Raw genomic sequence first — 12,278 nt, forward strand, 5'->3', positions numbered from 1 at the left:
AAGAAAAAATTAATTCATAAAAACACTAAATTAAACCACTGAAATAATGCATTAAGGAGCGCGTAACTTATTAAAAAAAAAAAAAAAAAAGCCAAAACCCAAACAAAAAAAGCCACTAACTACTCCTTTAATTCGGAAGTCACTGCTTTATTTTCAAAGTTTGTTTCACAAACACTGTGGTTGATTAACTCTGAAACTGCTTCTAAAATAACAACCCCCACTCCACCAAATTATCTCCCTGTGTCCTTCTGAGGCTTGTCATTGTGATTTCCCGCCACCCTTGAGTTGTTCTTTTTGTTAATGTGTGACTTGGTCAACAGAGGGCTTTTGGCCAGCACCCCTAGCTACAGTGAAACAGCAACACGACTTCCCGTTTGTGTGAGCTGAACCCAGTATCATTAGGTCACACTCACCCATTACACGTAAGCTAACTAAATGAATTCACTTCTATCATGCCATCTTGTTCCTCAAGAGTGGTCCTGTTCTTGAAGCACCGAGCTGTGGAAATTACATATTTCTGATTCACGGTGAAGATTTTTTTTTCCCATTTTTGAATGTGGAATGTATGCCTTTAATATTAGGGAGAAAAGTGCAGTGTGAATTAGAAAAACCAAACTTTGGTGTGTTTAGTTTATCAGACTTCTAAGATTATAGGAGAGATATCGCGAGCCTAAAACAGACAGGCACAAAAAACTTTGTTCTTTTCCCTATGTATAGTTGCTTGATTTGACAAATTACTTCAACATTTGGGAAACATGGAAAAAAAAAAAACTTTGAAAATGTTTGTTTGTTTGTTTTCTGTTTATTATATTTCCATTAAATAAGCTGATAATGGAAATAATTTTCTAAATCTGATTGCTAGTCAGTCTAGCAAATAATTTCCTTTTTTTTAAACAATCACAGAAAATTGTAGTAGAAGAATATTTTATATTGTTTAGTGTTCTTTCTACTGTATCCTTTTTGTCATTACAGTGGACAAATAATGAATTGACTAAACATAATTTGTTTTTATACCCAGCTGTCAACATACACCAAACTGAGAACATAAATAATTACAGGTGTATTTTTGCTCACTGGGGTAGTTCCTGTCACCATTTTTGTTTGCTTCTGTCCTGTAGAAAATAACTTCATGTAAGTTAGTTATTATTGTAAAAGACATCCTAAGTATGGCATTACAAGGCCAGCTGTTCTGTCAGATACATTTTCTCAATACGTTCCGTCCACTATACATGCTGCTAAGCTGTCTTGATCATAAAATTTAGAAGTAAATTAGTTGTCTGTTACAATTGTGAGACAATACTGCTCTCTCTTACTGAAATAAAACAAAGTACTAATTACTTTTTTTTTCTTTCCCCAGGAAGCTACTGACTACCTAGAAATTAAGAAAGGGTGCGAGAAGTCTGGTTGATCAAGGTGGAATTTCTGTCTCCAAGAGCCTTTTCAAAATTGCCTTTTGCAAAATCTTCGGACGCTCCCTATTGTGCCATGTTTTGTGGCTCTCACCGTAAGAGGAATTTGTCTTGATGAAGATTCCTAACATTGGTAATGTGATGAATAAATTTGAGATCCTTGGGGTTGTAGGTGAAGGTAAGTAGTACCTTAATAAAGAATTGATTAGAATTTTATAGAGATTTGACTTAGTCCTCTTGATGGTAGTAAGTTTTCATTTGCAAAATATTGCTTGTATGCGGATCTTAAGAAACATCAGTTTATTCTCTACAGTTCCTTCTAGTTCTGTTCTCAGATGGAAGGAGAAGTTTGGAAGATGAAAGAAAAGGAAGAGAAATGTGTCCGTTTTGAGAGTTTCGGGGTCTTTTGTGTTTTGTGAGTTTTAAGTTTACTGCGTTAATCGCTTTTCAGCGATACCAGGGAGATGCAAGTTATCAAACTTCTCTGCAAGTATATTTAAACAAAAATAATTTCAGCACTTTAAAATCCATTTACTTCCAAGCAGTTTTTATAAAATTGTTTCAGCACGCAGAAATTTAGTACAGTACCTGTATGTGCAAGTTTTGGATAGTAATACTGGGAATAATATTATTTCTATAGCCAGGAGGTGACTGAGGATTGTTGTATCTTGCTGTTCTTTTTTTTCTGCTTTGAGATGGCTTATCTCTTATCTTCTTTGTTTCAGGAGCCTATGGCGTTGTACTTAAATGCAGACACAAGGTAAGTAAGTTGCTTTAAGTCAGAGATAAATGTTGGTATTTGGGTGAAGAAGTTGCTCTTGATGAGAACTGAGATGGTACTATTTATGAGATGTGGCAGCTGGGGTGGGTTTTTCCTTGCAGTCAGTTATTCAGTTTTTCAAGAGGAAAATGGCTACATCTAGTACCAGACCTCCATTTTTTTGATGTTTAATATTTGTCTGAAATACATGATGTTTCATTAATCTCAACCAAGAGGTTTTTGGGGGGGGGGGAAAAAAAAGTTGTTTTGGAATGTAGTTTGTGCTCAAGTAGTCTCAATTAGAATGTCCAATTAATTGCCAAATACTGCTGTTTAAGTAGCAGTCTGAGATGGTGAGGGAGGGAGTGGGACCCATGTGGAATTCTTAAAGCTGTTGGACAATAAAACTGCAGTAAGAAAGCACTGACTCTTATGCTTGTTGATTTTAATTTGGAAGAGGAAGAAGTAAAAACGGAGAGAAAAACCCCTGTTTCAGACAAAAATGAAGTCTGGCAACCTGTCTACATTATTTTAACTTCTGTCTAAGTTGGATGTATCTGAACTTGCTGCTCATCAACAGGGAACTCTGACGTGAACTACTCTGCTGTCTTTGGAGCTGCAGTTAGTCATATAACAAAATAACTTCTACTTCTCTGAAGCAAAACATTTCAGAATCATAGAATGATTCACTTGTAGCAATCCAAGAATATAAAAAGATTTTGCATGTAGTTCATACCTTTTTCTAGAAAAAGTTAACATTGTGCAGAGGGCCTGTGTTCCTACGGTGGCTTTTAGCATGTACAGAGAAGGACTTTTGCACAGGACATAGTCTAAGCCACTCCAAATAATAATAACTATATTATACTGATTTAAAGTTAAAAAAGGGAAAAAATGTTAGAACTTGGAAAGATGCTGTCTCAAGCTGTAGCCTTGTTGGGCTTGAGGGAGACAATAACACTCAATAGAATGGCTTTGATAAATTGGATATTTTTGGATAGTTATGGAATAATAATTCAGGGTGAATAGTTTGAGAGCACCTGCGGAGTAACAGTACAGTTTATACTAGGCAGCTCTCTTCTTTATGGAAGGTGACCTCACCAAGACTCAAAAAGTTTCTAGGATTTCCTGCATTGCGGAGTGAAATTTAAGATCTGTATGTCTTTAGTCCTAAAAGACTCATCCTAAAGAGTTCGGTACTCAGAGAATATAGTATAATGGCAGGGTAATGTTATCTGAGTTCCTATAAGAATACCTTACAGTATACCAGATGACTAGAAAGGAAAGACTTTCCTGTAGCAGAGAGAGGTGCTTCTTCCTTCAGCCTGTGAAAGGACACTGGGAGGATATACATTTTTAGGTAATTGCACCTTTTTTTTTTTTTTTCTGCGCTTCAAGCTTAATCGAAACAACTGTATTGAAGTTCTAAAACAAAGTGGTATTTATTAAAGCTTCTAGCAAGTCAGTTTACTAAGACTTAGGGTTTCCAGTATTTGGACCTGAAGAAAAGGCACTGAAGAAGAAAAGGGGAGGTGATTCTAATTCCCATCAGATGAAAGATGTCATAAGCTAAAGTGGGGGGAGGGGTTAGGTGAGGCCTATAACCAGTCAATAATTAGCTAAAAATGGGAATTTCTGCCAAACCATTTGGTAGATGATGGATTGTGTGTTAAGAGAATTTACTTGTATACACAGATGGAAAAAAACACATTGCAGGATGGTATATGCAGTTGTTTTCCTTGATCAAGAACTGGTTTTTAATACAACTTTCCTCTTTATATAGGAAAACAAAGATTTAATTCATTTTCATGAAGTCTTAACAGAATTACTTGGAAATGCAAGGATATGTGAGGGTTTTTTACTGTTTGGCTGCTGATGAGCATGCATTTTTTTAGTATAGGTGAAGAACGTAAGAAGTTCTTCCACATAATCTGTCTGCAGGTAGCACAGTTGAACTTTGAGTGCATTACGTAGTAAGCCTATTCAGCACTACGTAAGTCCACAAACAGCATAAAAACTAGAGAATGTTGCAGTATTTTTAATGTATGTATGGTATATACCAGGCCATCCTTGGTCATGTTCCCTCAGCATTATTTACTGCTTTTGTTTTTGTGCAAAGATAGCAATTATGTTTAAGAATTTGAATGTAGAAGTATTTATATTCATCTTCATAAATAGTGGTAACCTGCCAGGATCAAATTCTCAGCTATTTTAAGTCAGTGTATCTCCAGTGTATTGGTGAGAGGGTAAATTTTGTGTGAAATGAGGAGCTGGCCCCTAATTGCAACAATTTTCCAACATATAATCCACTAGTGCTTCAATAAGTATGTAGCTTTGTACCTCAGTGCATTTCATTGGTATGTGTATATGGATTTAAATTGGAGACAATGGCATAACGAACAAATACCTTGTCATTATTATACGCATTTTTTCTTTGCTAAGGGAACGTTATCAGAAAACCTAAAGTAGCTCCTCTAGGTAGTGTTTGTATTTCACTAAACTTCTTGTAATACTGTGAGTTAAGGAGAGGTATTTCTATCTGATTTTGACCAGAGATAGACACTAGGTACATTATTGCTATTCAACATTTTAATGACTGATCTGAAGGTAAATATGAAAGTACTGCTGTTAAGTTATGGAAAACAGACTGCAGTGGTAAGCAATGGAAGATAATGCAGAGCATTTAGCATTACATGGCAAATGATTCAATTCAGGCAAAGTATATTTTAAATGTTTGTATTTCTTCATATACAATTGACTTTCAAAATTTGAACCTTCCAGCAAAATTTAAATTATATTAGGAGCATTTTGAGCACTCAGTTTTATCATGTCAGAGTAAAGCTCTGAAAGCTGAGTAATGCATAGCCTTTTTTTCAGTCTGCTATCCTGATATATACAGGAATGGTCATTTTGAGTCAGATTGAGTTCAGCTAGCTCAGTATCTTAAAAGTGACTTTGTTGGAGGTAAATAACAGATTAAGAGCAGGGCAGGCATGCTGCGATACTCCCCACAGTATTCACAGTCTCTAATTGGTACAGTGCTACTGAAAAGTCATTAGCACCAGAATATTCTAGCACAGATTATGCCAGCAGTGTATTTTTTTTTATTACTTTATCCTGTGCCTAAAGCCATCTGTCCTTTAAGTCTTATACTTGCCTGTGTGTACTGTTTAAAATATTAACTGATATTTCTGTATACTATGTAAAGTATTATGTCTGTATGCATTTATAACATCAATTTACATATAACTATACCTCACCTAAAACCAGGTAAAAAGTACAGTGCCAAACCCTACTGATTTATGTCTAAGAGCCATATTCTCTCACAGTTACTTTCCTGTCATTGCTGCCTCTGTTCGGTTATGTCCCCAAATTCTTTGCTGATCTTTTTCTTTGATTTTTGTATGTAATTAAAAGTAGGATTCCTAATTTTTACTACCAACCAAATGTGGTTTGTCTCTGTGGCAAGATTTTTTTGGTTTTAATCATGGCCAAGGGCAAATCTACATGCAGCATACCATTTTTTTTCAGTAGTGGCAGCTTACCTATCGAGGACTATTGCACCTAATGCTGTTGTTCCTAAGGCTAAAGCACCAACTTGCTGATGTGTTTTTGTGCCAAAACTTGTGTGAAATACATACAGTGAACCTGAGACCTGTATTGAGCTTCTGAAGTAAATAATGTGCCAGTAGTAAATGTTTGCGGTAGTCAGAGTTGAGATCTGTCTTGAGTATTAGGTGAGGAAAACAGAGCTATTAGGCAAGCTGTAGTGCCGAAAACATATTAACTCTTTAATAACCATTTGGTTCAACTGCACCATTAGGCAATGAATAGCTTTTGAATTCCTTACAGAATTCTGGTTTGAAATATTAGTTGTATAGTAATTCTTTCATGGGCTTCCATGCTCTGTCTCCATGGTGTTCCCTTGAGTGCAGCAGTGAGAGGCAAGCTTGATTAGTCCTAATTCACTTCAGTTATCACTTTTCTATACATGTGTATAAATGCTATAGAATGAACGCTTGTAACTTCTTGCTGTGCAGGGTAGATGATAACGTGGTATTGAAAGTTTCTAAAGCTTTCATTTTTCATTGACACGTTATGGCATTTGTCTGTACTGAACCTGAGGCTCTTCCGTAGACCTCTCGGTTCCCTGTGGCAGGGGGCAACAGACAATCAGATTAGCATTATATATTAATATGTTTTAAATGTCATTGATGTCACTGAAGTCCTGATTTATATTAAACCAAGTGGAAGGTTCATGTATGTACTGTTATGGCTCCAAAGTTCAGGTAGTTGTGCAGAATGGAGGGTAGAAATTTAAGTTGCTGAGATCCCACAGGTTGAGAAGACAGCTGACTGTTTGGTCTCCCCTCCCTTCCCACCCCCAAGGTGGCCTATAATATTCTCCGTATTTCAATATTGCTGCCTTGGATTTCTTTTCCTTAAAGTCTTATTCCCAAGTCTCATCTCTCTGAAATGTTTTTTTAGAAAGAGTTGTTCTGTAAGGTATCTCTCAATAAAAAACATTAAAGCACTAATTTTGAGGAAGCTGTGCAACTCTAAAATGATTTATCTGCTCCAGGGAAAAAAATTTAAATCTCTGTGTTTAATGTTGCCCCAGTTTCCTAGAAGTCCGAGTCCTGTGATCAACTGAAGTAAACATTTGTTTTTCATGCTATATAGCCTTAAAAGTGTGAAAAGATAAAGTAAGGTAGTCCCACATCTCCTTTTAATTGCTTTTGTTGCGTTGTCTTTTGCCTGTTACTTCTGCTATAGATTACTAAGGTTTTCTTTTTTTTTTTTTAATATGAACTCTTGCTGTCTTTTTTTCAGTCACATGCAATGATTTCTTTGAGAGGACCTGGTCGGGTTCTACAAAGCAGGCATGAAAATAAATGCATTAAACTTAACGTTTTTCGTTATTCACATTGGTCAGTGTCTGTAGCCATATCAATGGAACAGTGCTGCTCTGATGTCTGCAGTTGTGTTGTTTCCCTTTGAGTCTTTTGTGACAATCCAGAATGCTCTATGAAAGGTCCCTTGTGTTACACTCCATTCCCTTACCACCTCTTTTATACTTGTCACGTTATGAACCTTGCTCAGATATGGGCAGTATTCAAAATTGCCGTTCCCTCCCTTCTTCCCAAAGGTTAATTGAGAAATGGAAGTTGCAGGGGAAAGTTGAGAGAGTACTTTCAGAGGGGTGAAACTAACTTGATGTGGAAGGAGATAAGGTTTTGGTTTTTTTTCAGGTTTGTTGAATTAAAAGCAGTACAGTGTGAGGGTGTTACTTTCAGTGCCACAAGTTGGGATGGCTTAAGTTGGCTTGGCCATGGTAACACTGGGTAATGGAATGTCATGCAACACAAAGCTGGGATGCAGACACCTGATTCTGCAGAAGATCTTCAAAACAAGTAGGGGGAAGGAGGAAAATGGGTGGTCACTCTCATACTCCAGTAATACAGGTAACTGCAGGAGGCATAGGAGCCTGAGTTAAAAATAGCAACAGTGGGAATATCCTTGGGAAGGATGTGTGAAATGCATTACTGATGGTTTTCCATTTAAATTAAGTCAAAGATAAGTAATTCGTTACAGTCACAATATTTCAGATCAGTATTTCTTTTAGTCACACAGCTTCTTCCAGTTTGTCACACTAATAGCTTTAGTGGCACTTTTTCTTTTGTTTCTCGAAGAAACTGCATTTCTTTCTGATAGTCTTTAACATAATATGTTGGATGAATTCCTGCTACGGGTACTGGTTTGGTTAAGAGAAAAGTTACTGCTTAGGCCACAAATAACACTTTTCCTTGAAATATTGCCAATAAATAAACACACTCCGTCATAGTTGCTGCATATTCCCATCTCCAAATGGATTATATATGGTTACACTTGTATTAATACAGGAATCATATTCAGACCTGCAGCAGTGTGTTCTGTGGCTGCCCCTAATGGTGCTTAGTTGCAAACAGCTTGTAGTCCTGTATCTCACTCTAACGCACTTGTAGGTGAAATCTTATTTTTATAAGTGTAGATGATATGAGCACACAAAGTAAGACTATCCATACAAATTATTCTTTCTTGCAAAAAGTGGAAAATGTTGTGCTGAAAATTAAAGTTTAAGAACCTCACTGCAGTATTTCTTAGAAGAAGCAGCAGAAGAAATTCGAATTAATGAGGGTTTTAGACCTGCTGTAGGGTCTTGGATCATTAGGAAAGTGGTGCAGGCTAGGGAATTTATAGATAATGCAAATTAATAGATAGGAGAAGGAACAACATGTGGCTAATTATAGTACTACATCTGTAGTAGTATGAACTTGCTTGAATATTGGATTACAGTCTAGTCTTGTCATCAAATTACAGATTACTGTGTAGCATAATTGATGCAAAGAAAATTGTATTTCTAAATTTTAGGCTAATTGTTTTCCTGTGAGGGATTCTTGTGGACATCTTAAACTGTTGTAGGACATGTGAGCAACTCTAAGAGCACTAGGTTAATCACTGATCTCTGAACACTCCATGTATTTAAATAAAGGTCAGTAAAATAGACCACAGTTCAGTTTTTGAGAAGGTCCTTAATGTACATTATTAAATATACCAGGGTAAAAATGGATCTGGATCATCTAGATGGCTTTCAAAATTACTTGTAGAGGCCAAGTTGATCTAAAACTTTACTACGCATTCAAGTGTCTTGAATATACCAATTACATTAACTTATTTTCTTAATTGGTTTTGTGAACTTAAAGGCTTTTCTTTAAGCCAGGAGTCCTGGAAAAGGAACACTTGACAGTGTAGGTGAAACATTGACGACAATAGTGGAAACTTTCCTAGCATTCCACTTTATCTGGAAGCCCTAGGCTCTTCTTGGCACTTGTATTTATTTTTTTTATCAGTAAGGTTTACAGTGGTTTTTTTAAATAGTAAATTGTCCTTATGAATGTCCTTGTTAAAGTACTTTCGTTTTCCATTTTCCACTTAGTTCTGTGTAACTCCTAATTGGTGGGATGCCCTCCTAAAAATCTAGAAAACTTTCTATTCTTTTTGAATAAAACCTCCTGGAATATATAACTTCTCAAATATAGCAGTATTTACTTCTCACTCAAAGCCTGGATAACAATTAATGGGGGGTGAAAAAGGAAAGTAGTTTCCACTTACAAAATTATAGCTGTTTGAAATGTGTACAAATGTGTAAAATCTCATACAAAGAATTTAATAGTTGCACTTAACGTATGTGGTGGTTGATCTCAGCTAAAAGCCTAAGGGACTAGACAAGCCTGGCATCAGAGTATGGTGATCAAGAAATTTTGGATACAGTGGGAGGCAAGACCGAGCTCTAGAACAGGCACTGTTTTGTTAAGACTGCAGAGTGCTCGATGTTTCTTCAACTGATAGCAACTGTTACAGGTTTGCACAGAACTGGAAGCATTCTTTACGCTATCTATCCCTTATACATATATTACAATTCTGAAACTCTCCAGTGTATGTACTTCTGTTTTGCTGTATTTAGCTGCACCTGGACAATAAAATTCAATGAATCGTCTTGCTTTCTATAAAGAATAGTGCAATTGCATGCTGGCTTCTCCTGTTCTAAAGGGTAACTATTTAAGCTTCTTCTATAGTTTAATAGGAAAACTAAAACACTCTCTGGATTTATAAAGTATTTGCATTTTTATTATATGGTCCCTGAATTATTTTAGCTTATATTGCTAAGTTAAACCAATCTTCATGCAAGACTAACACCTTACAACATAGTTGCTTAACTTTGCACATTATGAAAAAATCACCCACTTTATGGAATTCTATTTTCCTTTTTCCAGATGTGTAGCAAAGTGAGCATTTGTTTCTGAACAGCACAGGTAACTCTGTTAGAAACGGATAACAACATTGCTCTCCGGTTTTATAGTTGATTGTGCATTAAAAAGTTTGATAAAGCATCTTCTATTTCTTCCTCCATGTGAATACCAATTTCTGTAGAGCACTGCAGCATAGAAAGATTAGTATAACAAAATTCAATGTAAATCCTACAGAAGGTGAATATTTGCAGGATCTTGAATTGGAATGATTGTGCCCACCAACACCCATTCTTTCATGATTTCATTCACTCGTACCCTCATACCCACACCCTTAGAAGTATAGAGGGGGCCGTGTGCCCACCTGGGCAGTATCTCCAATGTGCAGGATGGAGGACAAGGGTAGCTAGCTATCAGGTCCTTGCTGCATCTCTGGAGTTCCTCTGGGTGTGTGTATTTCATGTTTAGAAGTTGTCCGTTGCTATGGGATGGTCCCTAGCCTCAGTCTTGTTTACTTTAACTTCCATGAGTCTGTTATCTGTTTTTCCTTGTTTGGAATTAGTGTTTGAAATGTGTGTCTGTAGTCTGTTTTCCTGATGGGCTAACAGGAAAAAGGCTGGTATATGTTATAAGGTGCAACCTTCTTGTCATTCTCTTGCTGTTAGGAGGCAGGGTCTGCTTGCGAGTCAGCTGTGCTGCAACCTTCTGGGCTTGCCGTAATGTTTTCCTCAATTTTACTATTGGATCACCGTCCTGGGAACAGTTTTCTCTGTTATCAGTCAAAATTATTTTCGAAACCTTTTTATGCAGTTTCATTTTGTGCTTGTGCGTGCTTGGCGTGCATACTCTCTTAACGCCTCCCCAATATGCTATTCAGATTTCTGCAGCAAAAACAAGGTGCACAAATGCATATGTTCTCTGAAAAGTTTGTTTTTATTTTTTCAGTTCTTAGTATAGGATTGTGCTGTGTTATTGAACAACTAAGTATCAGTTGACCATAAAATGCTTTGAGAGAGAAAGCTTAGTTTGGGTGCTGCTATATCTCTTAATTTTTCAGTCCACAAACAGTCTTTATGATATTGAGAACTCCTTCCCAAATGTGTGTTATGAAGCATATTTTTACATATTGTTCTCATGGCAGAAGATTACCACAGATGTCAGTGTGCTGAAAATTAATTGCGAAGTGTTTTTCTTAGCCTTAACCTTGGCTGAACAAGGTTACCATCACTGTCCATTTTCCATGTGACTAGAGAGACTTTTTTTTTTAATTGTGAGGTTTTCAGGTATAACAGACATAAATTACATTTATAACTGTAATCACGCACAGAGGTGTGGAAAGATGAAATTCCACAGGACCAAAAAAACTTGGTTGGCTGGTTACACCTACCTCTTCTTTTGACAGTACGCATCTTGACCAGGAGGCAAGCTATCTTCTTGAAATCAATTAACATTTCCAACAGAGATGGAGTAATGCCATGTTTATGCACAGAAATATGTTACAGGCATTGCCATCTGCAGAGTAAAGCTGACTAGCTGCTTCTTCTACAGGATCAAATTTCCTGTGACTGTGTGAAAAATTCATCCGAGTGGTGTGTACCTTTTTTGGTTTTCCCCCCCCTCAGAGCATCAACCAGTGAAGAATGGTGTTAAGAAATGTATACAAGATATTATCTGGTGGAATTGCAGCCTGGGTTCTGAACCTGCTCTTAATTTTGTGAGCCCTGCATGCTTCCACTGCTATAAATGTTGCTGTAGTGCTCAGGAATCGAAACTACTTGGGAAGGAAAAGAGAATCAGTAGGAACTTCACTAGTGACATTTAGGAAGGCTTTGGAGAGGCCAAATAACGCTTATCCCATAGAGACTAGCAGGTTTGTTTTGGTTTTTGTTTTTGTTTGTTTTTTTTTTTTTTTTAAAAAAAAAAAAAAGAGGGAGGGAGTGGTATTTCTAGTTAGAAATTCTGGGATGTAGTGCCCCTTCATCCAGGTTCCCCAGATCACATAAAATAGAGACTGCAAACCAGATCTCTCAGATGACATCAGAGTATCAGAGAAGCAAATCAAGGCAGATCAGCCTGTCTACAGTATTTCTTACTTTATATTCACTATGGTTCTCAATTAAATTGATAGTTTTAAATCTGTATTACTGAAGATTAGCTTCTGTTGCTTTACCAGCATCCTTTCAGTTTCACATCTGTACATGTACTGAGCCATGCGCAAGTGTATACACACACACGCGTTTGTTTAGTTAATGAGTTGCAGCAAGTGATCTCTTCTGGTCAGTTTTAGAAACTAACACTAGCCCATTCCTTCTCTTGCCTCTTAGC

The 12,278-nt window shown here is 36.8% G+C and overlaps 1 protein-coding gene across 4 annotated transcripts in view; it reads left to right on the forward strand.

Annotated features, from left to right (window-relative positions):
- CDKL5 (cyclin dependent kinase like 5) overlaps positions 1–12,278 on the forward strand; it is a 123,974-nt gene that overhangs the window by 45,922 nt on the left and 65,774 nt on the right. For all 4 annotated transcript variants that reach the window (XM_054185922.1, XM_054185936.1, XM_054185945.1 and 1 more), the window contains exons 2-3: positions 1,358–1,587; positions 2,135–2,169. In XM_054185922.1, the coding sequence (XP_054041897.1) occupies positions 1,524–1,587; positions 2,135–2,169 (99 nt within the window). In that variant the 5' untranslated portion in view covers positions 1,358–1,523. The remainder of the gene's footprint in view (positions 1–1,357; positions 1,588–2,134; positions 2,170–12,278) is intronic.

The sequence above is a fragment of the Rissa tridactyla genome, chromosome 1 (assembly GCF_028500815.1).
Source record: "Rissa tridactyla isolate bRisTri1 chromosome 1, bRisTri1.patW.cur.20221130, whole genome shotgun sequence".
Taxonomy (NCBI): Eukaryota; Metazoa; Chordata; class Aves; order Charadriiformes; family Laridae; genus Rissa; species Rissa tridactyla.